The sequence below is a fragment of the Rattus norvegicus genome, chromosome 2 (assembly GCF_021556685.1).
Source record: "Rattus norvegicus strain SHRSP/BbbUtx chromosome 2, alternate assembly SHRSP_T2T, whole genome shotgun sequence".
NCBI classification, from domain to species: Eukaryota; Metazoa; Chordata; class Mammalia; order Rodentia; family Muridae; genus Rattus; species Rattus norvegicus.
This window is the reverse complement of record NC_141535.1, coordinates 220463569-220479756: the sequence shown is the minus strand read 5'-3', so window position 1 is coordinate 220479756 and position 16188 is coordinate 220463569. Positions and strand designations below refer to the sequence as shown.

Here is a 16188-nt window from a genome sequence, read left to right as displayed (position 1 = left end):
AAAATAAAAACTGAAAACAGTCCCCGGGTGAATGACGTGAACCCCAAAGACTGCCAAAGATTCTTCTTATGGGAAGCCTTTGGCTGCGTCTCACTGTTGGGGGCTCCCTGATGCTCTGCAGTAAACAGAACAGCCGCGTTGAGGAGGTGGTCATTAGTCTTAGTGATTTCAGTTAAGTATTCTCATTCATTAAGTAACAGTTATGGTTGTTGGCCGTCACCGCCATCTTCCTCCATGTGCCCGTGGAGCCTTTGTGACTGTACTGGTCCCTCAAGCAGCACTGTGAGAAGGACAGTTGGAATAATTGTATGTGTGTCCTAGTTCTGACGTTGAAGACTTGGAGTGACGTTTTGATGACTAGACAGCTAGTTAATGCCTACTGGCCTTTTCTCAGTTCTTAGCTTGCAATATATGGATTCGCGGGGAACTTCTGTTCAATACTTCAGATTAAGTTCTCTTTGCCATAAGCATAGCATCCCAGAATCCCTGGCCCTTGGTCAGCACTTTTTTTTTTTTTTTTTTTTTTTGGTTCTTTTTTTCGGAGCTGGGGACCGAACCCAGGGCCTTGCACTTCCTAGGTAAGCGCTCTACCACTGAGCTAAATCCCCAGCCCCTGGTCAGCACTTTTGATAAGGATTCAAGTAAGGTCATTGAAAGCATGAAGTTCAGAAGATTTACCGAAGAGCAGCCTCAAACCACATGGCAACAGTAGACCTTGGTTGGAAAGGCAAGGCCCACGCAAAAACAGAAAAGCCTCGTATCTGAGGTGTGGCTGGCACTGGGCATTAGCTCCAGTCCTTGACCTAGGTGTGACCTTCATACATAACCCATGTGCAAGGCACCTGTGGATTTCAAGAGCATTGCTACGTTGACCATCATTAACGAGTTTAAATTGTTTTTAAGGCATCACAGAGCAGGACTTCTTCATCTGGGACATGGGAAGACCAGTACTTATTGATTTTATGTGTGAGACAAAACATATGAAATATATCATTGTTTCCCCGAGGGAGAAAAATAACCATATTACTTTGATCAGGCCCTCAATGGGCCAGATAACCTTTTAACCATAAAGACACAGTTCTCTGGAGACTGCTGAGTTCCTTCTGTAGGCTTGTCTGTGATTAGAGCTTCCCTGAGAGTGGTCTGCTCCAGCTGAGTTGAGAAGGCATGTGGTCGTGAAGCTACTTCAGTGAGGGAAAAATTAAGTATCCTAGCTGGCGTCATTTTTTGTATGAAACATGAATACTTGAGGCAAAGAAGAATGCCCATGAACTTACTTCTTGACGATGGCCGTTCCTTATGGAGGATGCGCTATAAGTTCTGTGGAATCTAACGGGCTATTTGTATGTGCGCTCTGGCAAGACCCTTCCAAGGTCAAATAACTCTGAGATGCTGGGTTCCACAGGTTGTTGAAGCAGGCTGATTTTCCTCAAGTGGACGTTGCCTGTGGTTAGACGCACTAGGGACCACTGCGCTTGTAGCGTTTTCCCACTCCATTTCTTTTGTATCAGTCCATGACTTAAATCTGTTCTTTCTAGTGCACACCCACTTTTGAGCTCTAGACAAACTTTAAATTGCAAACTTTAAATTGTAAAGGAAAGCTGCAGGGTAGATAGATAGATTCAAACCACCTGGGACTTACCCATAATATCCCAAAGGGAGCAACCCTGTGAAGACTCGGACCCAGGCAGAGATGTCACTCATGGAAGCAAAGCGACACGCTGGTCTATGCTGTGGTTCCTGTGCTAAGACAGGCTGACTTTACTTATGCTACTGCCTTCGCATTCTGGGTAGGAGGTGGAAAAGCCTGCCGCTTCGGATGGTCTGGCTGGAGAGTTTCTGAGCTCTTTCCTCACTCGCTCTGTGCATCCTGCAAGGACAGAACTCTGCATCACAGACAGTAGATGCATGTGTTTGGTTGCAGGACATCTTCACCGAGTCTTTCATTTCTGCCTTCTCAGCGTCCTTTCTGGATGTCTTTGCTCCAAAGGAAATAACTGACCTGTGAACTTTGACCTCCCTCTCTCCTTGTCTTTAGCTCAGTGAAAGGGATCAGTACTTACCCCATCTCTCAGACCAGAAATCCAGGAGTTGCTCCTTCCTCCCTGCTTGATGCCCCAACCTCCAGATTCTAACAGCTCCTCCCCTATACCTCACCTATCAGCAAACCTTGTGCCCGCTTCCACAGCTCCCCATTTTCACTGTTCCCTAGAAAGGTAGGTACCTACCTCCATTGCCTAGGCTGCAGGGACCAACAGTCTCCACAGGTGAGGACCTGACCTTGTCCCACCTCAGTTAAAACCTTTGACAACTCCCAGCAATGAATGCAGTCTCCTCACTGCCCGCTCTGCGCACTTCATGGCTTTGTGTCTTACAAGCCAACTTCATTTTCTACCATGGTGTATTTCATTCCCTGCCCCAGACAGCCTCAAAGATTTGACATTCTTCCAGAGGAGGGCTTCCTTTCTTCCCTCCTCTTCCCCTTTCCCCTCCCTTCTTTCACTCCTCTCCCTTCTCCCATCCCCTCCCTCCTCTGCCCTCCCCCTCCCTCTTCCCTCTTCTTATCCTTGGAGAAACAGCTCCACACCACTGCCTTCAGGAACACCTTTCCCGACCAACTTAGTGGCTGCACCTCAGAGTTCTGAGGATAGATTTGCAGAGAGTGTGTTCTTGGAGAAGTTCTCCAATCCCGTGGCACCCAGCCTGTCTAGCTGTCATTGCCAGTCTCTCTAAGCGTCCTTAGCAATGGAGACAGGAAGTACAGCTCTTCATTGTACTCCAAACAAGTGTTGGAAAAGCAAATGTAAGCACTGCCCCGCCCCACCCTTGTCATGCTCGCCTCTAAATCAGGAGCCATTTTTTAAAGATAGGCGTAGGTATCTAAGAACACTGACTTCGTGCCTCAGAGCAGCCGGCCTGCTCCGTGAGTGTCCCTAGAATTCTACTTGGGGCCTTTCCCTAGATTATGTCATCAAACTTCGTGATAACTATATGGATAAAGGGTGTGATTTGAGTAGTGTTTTAGAGACTAAAAACACATCTCATCGGCTTTTCAGTGTAGTGGGGTTGGATTTGAACTCAGGCTGATTGACACTGTGCATCCCCTCGGTCCATTGGTCATTTATTTCATAGCACAGGTTTCTGTGAACTGTTTTGGGAAAACCTGTTAACTGCCACATCGACATCTAGCCATTCACCCCTAAGAGACCCCAGAGTTAACATTTCCCCTTTTTGGCAGTTTAAGCACACACACACACACACACACACACACACACACACACACACACACAAATCCTTCTCATACCCCACCCCTCTGAGCTCCTCTCTTCTAGGTGACTTGAAACAAAGAATTTAACTTACATTCGTGTTGGCCCAGTTAAACTAGTAAGCCAGCTCTCCCACTGCCCAGATCCTATAGTATTACACTAAACCCACTGTGGGAACTTTGACGTGCACACTATCCATTGTGTATCAATGAGAATTCCTAACAACTTTGCGCTTTGACTGCTCGCTGGTGTTATTTTGTAAAAGGCCTAATTTTATTATCATTATTATTACTGTGTCTTCCTTAGATGTATATTCGAGCTTTGAGATTATGAGTCTCAAAAGCATAGTCACTGGCCAGCAGGGGAACCTGTCATCCAAATGGTGTGAAAGGTTTTTACAGTCACTTCACACACAAAATACCACTGACTGCCTTTAATTCTGTAAGCTACTATTTGTGGGCATTTTAAATAAAATGGGGTTTGTTCTATCCTTCAAAGCTACTGTCATATCTTAGGGAGGGTCAAAGATCCATGCCCCTGGTCAAGCAAAGCACTGCCTCAGGCAAAGCCGGCCTCACAGTACAGGTTCTCCGGCTGCCAAATGGTTGCCATTTGAAAGCCTTTTGAAATACTTTCTATCTTTATGGCTCCCTGTTTGCTGTGAGCGCTTGTACCTTGCTGGTTCCCGCATGCCTGCTGACGGGGTCTCTGATCATTCTTTGACCTGTGGCTTTTCCTTGTCATGTGTTTGTCCGGAGAGCTGTCCACTTTCTGAATTTTCCACATTGAGACATTGGTGTCACGTAGCGTGTTTGTCTCCCTTGTCCACTCCCAGAAGTGGAGCGTTAGCCCCAGGAGCCTGCTAAGAGCCAGTATTTTTCACAGAACACTTCACGGATAAGACTGCAGGTGGCACTGCACCCCTCCTATTGTACCAATTCATGGACACACAGGGGCCAGCTCCCGGTCAGACATTGCCAACTTGGTCTATCATCTATAAAACTTCCAGTCTGCCCTGTGCACAATGCCTTTAGAAGCTGCTGATTCGTACCTATGACACTAGTGCCATTTTCTTAAATCAAGAGCTCAGAGTGAAGCCATCCACTCTAACACTGCTTACTATTTATCTGCCAGAATTCTTATACCCAGAGGAATCTTTCTGTATCAAATAAAGTATTGCCCCAAGGAGCTAGTATAGGAAATTCAAATTTAAAATTTGATGCTTTCCCTTGATATACATGTTTGCAGAAGGAAGAGTTAATTCCCAGGATCACCCAAAGCACCTTTTATAAACTCTTTTTTTTTTTTTTTTTTTTTTTTTGGTTCTTTTTTTCGGAGCTGGGGACCGAACCCAGGGCCTTGCGCTTCCTAGGTAAGCGCTCTACCACTGAGCTAAATCCCCAGCCCTTGCGTTCTAATTCTTAAAGGAATCCAGGAGGATAAAAATAGCCAAATCCTGTCCAGGTGATTTGTTTCATTTTGTTTTTAAACCACAGTTTAAAATTCCAGTAGTACAAAATGGCAATTCTTTATTTCTTGTGTGTGTGTGTGTGTGTGTGTGTGTGTGTGTGTGTGTGTGCATTCACAGAGAACCCCCTTCCCCACCCCCCAAATGTATACTAGACACTTTGGGGAATCTTTGAGGAGGTTACATATGTGAACTCACCAACAAGAAAGAAAGGCAGTAAACAAGTGAATCAAAATGTAATCATAGGTTTTACAAAGATTCAATGCACTGTAACATTTTAAGTACATATGTACACAGGCATACACACACACACACACACACACACACACCACACACACACACACACACACACACACACACACACACACAGAGTCCACATAGACGTGATAAAAAGCATAGTCTGCATTCAGAAGGCCTGAGGCTGAGTCTCAATTCTACACTTATTTGATCTTTAACAAATTCCAATTCTTTTTTTTTTTTTTGTTCTTTTTTTCGGAGCTGGGGACCGAACCCAGGGCCTTGTGCTTCCTAGGCAAGCGCTCTACCACTGAGCTAAGTCCCCAACCCCAACAAATTCCAATTCTTTATCGGCAAAATAATAATATTTTCCGGAAGTATTCTGAGGGTTTGTTCTGAACATTAAGTATCATAATTTACTTTATAAAATGGTACTCTAACTTCAATTGATATGTGCTAAATATTTAGGGGATGCCAAGTACTTAGTTATAAGAATCATTAGGGTTGGGTGGTAGTGGCTGCACAGAGAAACCCTGCTACCAAAAAAAAAAAAAAAAAAAAAAAAGAGAATCATTAGGATAAATGAACTGAACAAAGACTAGAAAGGCTTTCTTGTGGGGTGAATGCTTGAAGCATGTTGGGGTTGGGGGCACAGGCTAGGGAACCCCATGTGCCCTGCTGAGAAGTGGGCCAGGAACAATGTGACTTACTGAGCTGGAGGACAGCTCACCTCAGCCCGTGTGCTTGGCAGGTAGCTAGTAATTTCTGTGGACATTAAACACCACCGTCAGGAGCTTCTGTTGATCTGGAAGGGTAGGTAAACCTTCTGCCAGGCTCCGTGAAGGGGTGTTACCTGAGGACAGCAGCAATATTTTGAGTGTTAGCTTTGGCTGATTTGGAAGCTAAAGAATGGCGGCTTAAGAAGATTAAACAAAAATACGACTCTCGACCCTGTGTTTGGCAGCTTCCTGAAATGACCTTTCAAGTGTTTAGCGTCTCAATTCGGGTCGTGCAATCAGCACAGCCAGAGAACGCTGATCATTTTCCCACCTGTGTTTAGCATCGGGGAGAGGCTTATGCTAAATACTGAATATCACTGGAAGCCACCAGCAGTGGGCAGAGGAGAGCTGTCAGGTTCTCAGGTCTATCAGTAAGGTTGACTGGGAATTCAAGGGCAAACCAAGCAGGGGTGCAGGTGCCGCGACCACCTGCTGGACACACTGTGAAAGGCGCTACTCCAGGTTCTACTGAAGCAGTGAGTAGAGTGTATGGATTACTCCCAGACACTCATCGATTAAAAACATATAGCTAAAATACATATACATAACTGTAAGGATGGTGATGGTTCAATAGAATAGAAATAAAAAGCGTGATAGTCAGGGGCTGGGGATTTAGCTCAGTGGTAGAGCCCTTGCCTAGGAAGCGCAAGGCCCTGGGTTCGGTCCCCAGCTCCGGAAAAAAAAAAAAAAAAAAAAAAGCGTGATAGTCAATAGGGAATGAGAATAAAATCCAGCATACCATATCTCTACCCTACAGAGCAATGTTTTCTTTGTCAATCAGTTTGATTTTTTTAAATTACCATATATTAAGCAGTCATCAAGTTTGACATCTTTGAGGTATAAATTTGAAGAATTACTATCAACAATTAATTCATTTTAGAACCATAACTTTTTTCTAAAAGAAGAGCTGGGTGTTGTGGTTCACACCCATCATCCCAACACTCAGGAGACTGAGTGTGAGGACTGAACATCTGAGGTTGGGTTGGATTACAGAGCAAGACCCTGTTTGGGGAGGGGACGAAAATGACCTGGGGGTGTAGTTCGGGGGTAGAGCACTCGTCTAGTGTTACAAAGCCCTGAGTCTGATCCTTGGCACTTCAAAAATAAATTTAAAATAAAGAGAGAGGGGTGTCGGAGAGTATCTATTTCAACAACTCTATTTCGTGGATTAGGAATAGAAGGTCAAAGCTATAAAGGGATTTGTTGTAAAAGACAGAAACAGAACTTGGTTGTCATGGCTCAACCCTACAATTCTCTACCACACTGGGCAACTATAAAGATGTTTATAGGGAGTATTGATAGGAATCATAGACTCCTTCTGTCTACCGTAGGGAAGTGGTGGCATTTTGGTGCCTTGAAGAGGCCGATGCAGACTCCTCTGGATTATAGTATTCGTGTGTGAAGTCACAAAACTTAACGTGCTCTATGCTTTGATTTTTAAAATTGAAATGACTGCATTTTGTTTCCAATAGCTATATACTTCTAATTTTATTCACTCACTTTTATTTGAGACATTTTATTTTTAACTTTGCTTAACAGTTAATTCCCTCCTCCTCCTTCTTCCTCCCCTTCTTCCTGTCTTTCTTCCTTCCTTCTTTCTTCCTTTCTTCCTTCCTTCCTTTCTTTTTGACAAGGATTTGTACACCAGGCTGGCTTCAAACTTACTACATAACTGAAGATGAACTTCAGCTTCTCTCTGGCCTCCACCTTCTGAGTGTGGATTATAGGTCTACACTGCTCTACCCAGTGTGTGCTGTGCTGAAGATTAAACCCAGGGTTTTCTGCAAGTTAGGCAAGAACTACATCCCCACTCCATAATTTTGCTTATATCTTAATTTCTGATATCATAAGTGAAGCATGGAAATATGAACAATATGTGTGCATAACGGACATAAAGCCACAGAGAATAAACAAAATTTTAGATTTAATTTTCAAAAGACTATTCACTGCTACTCAACGTGCCCAGTAGACATTGAATTTGTATTGCTAGTTGGCAAGATTGTGCATTTAATCATTTGGAAAAATTAGAAGTATTTAAGAATATAAGACAGGTTAGTTAAAAGTAGTTAGTTCCCTGTAACTAGGCTAGAGTTTCTAAAAGTCTATTTTGAATACTCTGCATCAGAATCACTTTAGAGTCTGTAATATGTAGACAGCTGGTGTTCCATTTCCTATGTTTCTCACTGAATAAAGATGTCACTGGCTTAGACTGAATGAGATCCTGGCCCAGGTCCTGGACAGACCCAAGCGGAATGACGTTCCACGTGACCGATTGTTTATCTGACCTGAGCAATCAGGAGAGTGACCATAGCCAAGTCCCCTGCAGTTCAGTTTTCCCAGCAGTCCTGCTGGTTTAACTCTGACATGGGGAGTAATGGACACCCACCAATCTGTTCTTTGTCTTGTCATTTCCTCTTTCCACCCAGGCCAACTGCTTGGCCACTTGCAGCAAGCACCTCTCTAGGTGTAGATTAACTGCTGCTCAACTTACAGATTGCAAATAAAAGACAGAGATGTCTTTTAACTAAGTTCATTCAAATTTTATCTTTAGACAGTAATGATATTTTTTTTTAAAGATAGAGTCTCTTTAGACCCACTCTTGCCTTTGTGTCTGACTCCAGTGTGCTGGGGTTAAAGGCCTGAGTCTCCACTCCCATCTCCAATCTTCTGTCTTTACCTCTTCCCCAGGTCTCTGTCACCACATCTCTAGCATTCTGAAAAATTTCACTCACCCATAGGCTTACTTCTGTACTTTTTAAAAAAGATTTATTTATTTAATGTATTTGAGTATCCTGTTGCTGACACAGGAGAAGAGGAGAGAAGAGGGCATCAGATCCAATTACAGATGGTTATGAATCAATACATGGTTGCTGGGGATTGAACTCATGACCTCTGAAAGAATAGACAGTGCTCTTAACCACGGAACCAACTCTCCATCCCTACTTTACAAAAGTTCTAAAGAGCACTTTACAAAGGGTCTACGGGTAAAATGTAGGAGGGAGGAAAATGGACAAAGTTCTTGTTAGCATTTTGAAAAGGGATACATGTTACCATTGTTAATTCTTGACATTTGGGTCGGAAAAGTAAAATCACCATATGAGCCACTTATTCATCACAGTAAATTTAACCTAAGCCTCATTTTATGGTTTTTAACCACATGTAACGGTAGCACTCAGTTAAATGTGACTTAACCCAACTCTGGCTAATTCACCCCAAGCATCTGTTTCACTGAGCATACTTTACACTTTCCCCGGAATATTTCATGACATACTGGATGCTAGCACAGTAAAACAAAATATTCAGAAGTAAGGCATATGCCAGTGGTATGGAGTATGAAACCCGCTTCTTTAAATAATCACCATAAAACCAGTCAAGAACCAGACCTGAGGTGTATTTCAGTGAAGAAAAACGCATCTTAAAGTTTGAGGCTTTCTAAACTCTTAAAGATATAGTATGTGTAGTTTTGATATACACATGGAGAGCAAAATGAAAGTGCTGATAAGCTATGATCATTTTGCAAACTGAATACCATCTCCAGCTAATTAGGACGCCCTGCCCTGACCCTGAGCGACAGCAGCAGCTTTGGATTAGGCAAATAAAGAGGCTTGGCCACTGAATAGGAGGGCGGGAGATCCTGTTTGCTGCTGATTGGAACAGAGCTGTAGGCGGCACCGCTGTGACGTCACTGCAAGGGCACACCCCCACTGTAATCAATCAGACTTCTAGCATGGCTCTCTGTCAAAAAACGCATCTCCACTTTCTCTGAAATAAACAATCTTCTGTTTTAGACTCCGAACGATGCAAACAGAGAAGAGGACAGTGTCTCTACAGTCTCTCTGAGCGAGACCCCAACTCAGACTCGTGCGCATGCGCTGAAGGCTATACGTTAAGCCGAGACCGGAAGTACTGCGAAGGTAATGTGCGCATGCACGAAAGCTGTCCTTTTTGACAAGTGGAAAGAGCTCTGCTAGTCCAGTGTGTGTGTGGCTGTTTATGACTTGAGTTCGTGGGGCTGGGGTCGTCCAGGGCCTCCAAGAAAAACAAACTTCAATCTTCTTCCTTCCTTGCTCGCTCCCTCCCTCCCTTCTTTACCCAGAAGGAGCTTTTTTTTCTGTCTTAATTTCTAGTATAATCTCAGGTCTAATGTTGCCAGATGCAATCCATTAAGAAGTTGCTGAGGGGCTGATAAAAGGCCAAGATTTTCTTTAAAGATTCATTACTTTTATACTGTGTTTATAAGAGCCTACATGTATGTTTGTGCCTCACGTGCATGTGCCTGTGGAGCCTAGAAGACAGCTTGGTATCCTTTGGACCTTTAATTAAGATTGCGAGCCACCGTGTGGGTACAAGGAACCGAACTTAGGCCCTCTGTAAGACAGCAACTGCTTTTAATTTCTGAGCCATCTCTTCGACTTTAAGACAGAGGTTTCTGAGTGCAGTCAACAAATAATCTCTCTCTCTCTCTCTCTCTCTCTCTCTCTCTCTCTCTCTCTCTCTCTCTCTCCTCCCCCCCTCTCTTACTCTCTCACATTCTCTCCCTCTCTCTTTCTTTCTTTCTCACACTCTCTCCCTTTCCCCCTCCTCCCTTTCCCTCCTTCCTTTCCTCTCTCTTCTTTCTCTTTTACTTTGACTTTGTGCAAAATATCAGGATGAGCAAATTCTTTTCTTAAATTTTAGATATTTTTAGGAGTAATTCCATAGCTAGCATCAGATTGAGAGTATTCCATACTTATCTAACCCCTCATGAGATCTAGGGAGAACCTAGGGAAACTGAACCTGACTGCTTCCTCATCTAGGCCTCCTCCTGCTTGGAAGTTCCTGGTCCTGTATAATCAGCCCTGGAGCCCTGGAGAAGTAACCTGTTTTCTAGAAGGTGCAGTGGTGTGCACATTCAAAGGAATCAGTTGACCTGGGCACATCCAGCTTCTGCCTGTTATGTATTACAGTCCCTGGCTTAGGTCCAGTGAGCTGATGCCTGTGACTTAGAGGGCTGGCGCTTATGTGAGAGCAGGGATGTTGAGAAGAGTCCCTCCTGGAGAGAGGGAAGACCCAAGGCAGAAGATATCCTAAATTGGCTAAAATATTCTAGTCCCAGCTTCAAGGAGCAGGATTGCAGTTCAAGGTCACCCCGAGTTCAAGCCAGCTGTGGGGGCACATAAGACACACATAAGACCCTCAGATCAATCCTCAGAGTCACAAAAAGGAGCTCCTAGCTTTCCAGGGGATTTCACCTTAACTCCATTTTAAAGATTATTTGTTTATTTTGTGTATGTGAGCAAACTGTGTTTTCTTCGGACACAGCAGAAGAGGGCATCAGATCTCATTATAGATGGCTGTGAGCCACCATGTGGTTGCTGGGAATTGAACCCAGGACCTTTGTGGGGAACAGTTAGTGTTCTTAACAGCTGAGCCATCTCTCCAGCCCCTGTTGTAACTTTTTAGTAAAGGGTAAATCCTGTCTAAAACTGTGAGAAAGTGGTCTCTAAGTAACCCTGGGCCGAGAGAAATGACTTCCGTGAGCCCTGAACTGCTTTCTGTTGCTCTCTCTGAGGGTTGGAGAAGTATCCCATGGTAATCCGCAGTGTAATCAAGTGACAGATGCCCTGCTTTGTGCCGATTAGGGATATCACAGTTTGTTTTCAAGGATAACATTGTTCCTGTGGGTTGTCCTTGTCATTGTGCAGATGTCAATGAGTGTGCCTTGCAGAATCACGGCTGTACTCTTGGGTGTGAAAACATCCCTGGATCCTATTATTGCACATGCCCTACAGGCTTTGTTCTGCTTCCTGATGGGAAACGATGTCACGGTAAGACGCAACAAGTCATTGTTCCATTATTTTATTTTCAGTAATGTCCTAAGGTGGCTATGATCGGAGTTGGTGGTCTTCAGAATTACCTGGGGTCGCATTTCACTTTGCTTTCTAAAACATGGCCAGTTGAAACTGGACATTGTGGTATGATGTGTGATCCCAGCACTCTTAAGGCAAACGATACATTGTTACACTTAAAAAATGAACCACAATCCCCTAGTGTAATATCTGTCAGTTTGCAGATACAATCACAATACCACTGTTATATCCCTAACATTGATGATAATTCTTAATATTGTCAAATATCAATTTTTTTCTATTATATGACTGTATAAAAAAGCTAATGAAAACAAAAGCATGTATAAGTGTGTGCTAGAGAGGGTGTTGTTAGTTTGCATTAACTTTAAAAAGTCCTCTACATAACATGTTTTAACTTGATGCACCTACCTCTCAGACTTTTTCTTAAAGAGTTATTCATTTATTATATATAAATATACTTCAGACATACTGGAAGAGGGCATCAGATCCCATTATAGATGGTTGTGAGCCACCATGTGGTTGCTGGGATTTGGACTCAGGACCTCTGGAAGTCAGTGCTTTTAACCACTGAGCCATCTCTCCAGCCCTCATAGACTCTTCTTATCCCTCATTTAGTGTTAATTAAGTTAACTTTTTATTTACGCCAGAGCTTCTTGCTTTGTGTATTTTGTCAATTACATTTCTAAACGTCTCTGCAGTGTTCTGTGAACTTGCAATCATAGACTGGATTAGATTTAGCATTGAATTTCTTGGCCGGAATACATTATAAACGTATTTGTACTTCCACCAAGATATAGGTAACGCCCTGTTGTCCCTTTGTATTGTGAGACTAGTCAGGGTCCAGTCGTCTGTTACAGAGCTCACCACTCCCATTTTAATATTATTTCCTAGATCCATTATTTCACCAATGGTTTAGAAGTAATATTCTTGTCCTTCAGTTTCTAACTATTAATTAGAAAGCTTTTATTTTTTTATTTTTATTTTTTAAGTTTTATTTTATTGTATATGAGTACACACCAGAAGAGGGCATCAGATCTCATTACAGATGGTTGTGGTTGCTGGGATTTGAACTCAGGACCTCAGGAAGAGCAGTCAGTGCTCTTAACCACTGATCCATCTCTCCAGCCCCTAGAAAGCTTTTATAAGGGAAACTTTTATCTCATTCACTGTCTGCTTTCCCAAGACTCAATTCTTACAGTATAGGGCAAAACAAATGTGAAAATTTGTATTTAGAGGATATAATTTGCCAGTGAATTAGTCATTTCTAGGTTTGCGGGGACATCAATGTTAGAGTGTACTTAAAAAAAGAAACAAAGAATATTGTGAATTCCTGTGGATACCCCCAGGGCGAATTTAGGATTGCATAGTCAGATATCGTGTTGTCCTGGGTTTTAGTCTACTCTTAGCATGACTAATATACAGACACATGTTTGGAATCATGCTTATTATATAGATGATGGAGAACAGGTCTGTCTGTATATCGTCTTGGTTTATGAAACCAGGTTCATTGAAGTTGATGGGTAATAAATAATGAACTGTATGGAAATTACCTATCAGCACTGCACAGGAGACTTGCTTCTGGCCTATTAGTAAATGCCCTAAAAGACTGGATGCAAATTGGTTGAATATAGGCCTCATCATATGCCAACAAGAACACATACAGTTTTACTTAATTCTCAAAGCTTCTAGACATTTTAAATTTGCATTCAAGTTTGCTGGAGTTAATTCTTTTTTTTTAAATTCTTTTAAATATTTATTTATTATATATCAGTACCCTGTCGCTGTCTTCAGACACACCAGAAGAGGGCATCAGATCCCATTACAGATGGTTGTGAGCCACCATGTGGTTGCTGGGATTTGAACTCAGGACCTCTGGAAGAGCAGCCAATACTCTTAACCGCTGAGCCATCTCTCCAGCCCCTGGAGTTAATTCTTATGCAAGGTATAGAGTAGGGTTTAAATTTCTTAAATCACTATGCAGTTATTTCTGTATTACTGTTGGACTTTTATGTGTACACCCATTTAAAATTACACCTTCTCTAGCACAAACTTATATATTTGAAGGTTTTATTTTCATTAGGTTTGTTTTGACACAATCCCATTAGCGTAGTGTAGGTTGGCATTGATCTTGAGGTTCTCCTGACTCAGCTTTCTGTGGCTGGGATTACAGGCGTGTGACATCACTCCCAGTTGGAGCCTTTTCTAATCTGAATTTTCTATCTTTTCCTAATGTCATCTTCTATTGTTTCCTCTTCCTATTTCCCAGTGTTCTGAAGGCGTGCATTAGCACACATACGTCATGTTTTCCTATGCATTCGTCATGAACTTTGGTATTTGTTAAGAGCCTTTCATTTCTCTTCCATCATTTAACCATACACAAAATACCTTTGCTGTTTCCAACGTGTGTAATATCCAGAATCACTTGCTACAATTCTATGTAAAATATTTTGGAATTCTGGTGTCAAACAACTTTAAAGATCTTATTCAAAATAGGAGAAATCATAGAAGGTTAGAGCCAGTTTCCCAGAATCCTAGCTCTTTACTTTTTAAAATTTAAATCGATACTTTGTTCCTTGTTTTGGTATTTCTCAATACTGTGGCATCTCATAAATGTTAGATTTTTTTATCCAACTTTCTTCTTTCAGAGTAGAAACTGATTGATTGTAACAAATTTTTACAACCCAATTTAGCACTAATGTTACTTTGTTCTTCTTAATTAGAACTTGTTGCCTGTCCAGGCAACAGATCAGAGTGTAGCCATGATTGCATCCTGACATCAGATGGTCCTCTGTGCATCTGTCCAGCAGGTTCAGTGCTCGGAAAAGATGGGAAGACATGCACTGGTGAGTTTATTGGCCGTCTGTTGACTTAGCACTATGAATCTTCTAAGAGACACTGAACATTTTACTCTATTGCCAAAGCAGATTAGGTTTTCCAATTATCACATATTGAAAGAAATTTATATAACCAATTAATAGGTAAATTTGGGAGGTTTTTTAAGACAGTAGAGTGGTTTCTAGAATGTTCTTTGACATTGTTAGTCCTGGACCAGCATTACCAGTTCCTAGCAGTGTGGTGTCAACCCCTCATGTGACCTTAGTGCTGCAGGAAGGATGCAGAGTGCTCAGCATATTGGGGGCAGCTAATAAGTAAACAACCCTATGCTTTTCTCTTCCTAGAGACTTAAGCACACAGAAGTCTGGATAAAACTCAGGATTATTGGAAGAGTTTCAAGTAGTTTTTAATTGTTTAAATAAAATCTGCAAAATATGAAGACACATACTTGGTGGGATTTGGTGTTAGCCAAATCTAGAATTGAAAACAAAGTGAGTTAAGATCAATGAAAAACAAAACAAACAAACCAAAAGGCCAAAGTCAAGAGGCCAAAAATGTTTGAGATAGAAAGATTGGGGGTTGGGGATTTAGCTCAGTGGTAGAGCGCTTGCCTAGGAAGCGCAAGGCCCTGGGTTCGATCCCCAGCTCTGAAAAAAAGAACCAAAAAAAAAAAAGAAAGAAAGAAAGATTGTATTACCCAGCAGAAGAGTTAGGACAAACTCGAAATGCGTTTCTTTGGGTGGCTGCCAGTGCGTGTGTTCCTGAACCCAGCGGTGGAAGGCACAGACAAGGGCCAAAGGAATGTGAAGGGTTAAGGGAAAGAGGAGGCCATGACTGACAGTTCCACTAAACTCTGAAGAGAATCTTGATGGCAGCAGTGCCAGTGATTAAGAAAATGGGTCTAGGGGCTGGAGAGATGGTTCAGTGGTTAAGAGCACCAACTGATCTTCCTGAGGTCCTGAGTTCAAATCCCAGCAACCACATGGTGGCTCACAACCATCTGTAATGAGATCTGATGCCCTCTTCTGGTGTGTCTGAAGGCAGCTACAGTGTACTCATACAATAAAATAAAATCTTAAAAAATAAATTAAAAAAAAAAAAGAAAATGGGTCTAACGGACATAGGGTTAGTTCTTCGGGGTACTTTCATGAAGGATTGTTACATTTTGTGTGATATGGCATCATCCCCCGGTGGCTGGTTTTTGTAGGTTGTTCATCGCCTGATAATGGTGGATGCAGCCAGATCTGCCTTCCTCTCAGCCTAGCATCCTGGGAATGTGATTGCTTTCCTGGGTACGACCTACAGTTGGACCGAAAGAGCTGTGCAGCTTCAGGTTAGCGCCGTGGTTGTTTGAATGTCTCAACCTGAACCAAAGAGATCACACAAACCAGGGTTGCATTAGAGATGTGCAAAGTTAAATTGCTTCCGGATTCCTGGTGAAAAATATGATTTGAGAAGGAAATGTTGGAAGTAGGAAGTGAATCTCGTTACTATGAACAATATAAGTAACTGCAGCATAAATAACGAAGACCTTTTCTTACTTAAGGGGCATCCAGACACTCATAGTGGGGCCTGGTAACTTTAGTAAATGGGGAGGCCATCATGGGGAGTGGGCTTAAAGAACTTTATAGTTAACCCATGTGTAATCAATATTTGTTGGCTGGTTTGATTTTGATCTCTCTGGTATAGCAATGATAACAGTTTGACAACTTCTTTTCCCCTCAACTTGAGTGTGGAGTTTTATGCTTCAGCTG

The 16188-nt window shown here is 42.4% G+C and overlaps 1 protein-coding gene across 3 annotated transcripts in view; it reads left to right on the top strand.

Annotated features, from left to right (window-relative positions):
* The window catches only part of Egf (epidermal growth factor), a 78953-nt gene that overhangs the window by 21991 nt on the left and 40774 nt on the right, over positions 1-16188 (top strand). For 2 of the 3 annotated variants that reach the window (NM_012842.2, XM_087616359.1), the window contains 4 exon segments: positions 9539-9664; positions 11435-11557; positions 14320-14442; positions 15642-15767. In NM_012842.2, coding sequence (NP_036974.2) covers positions 9539-9664; positions 11435-11557; positions 14320-14442; positions 15642-15767 — 498 coding nt within the window. 3 annotated transcript variants of the gene reach the window in all.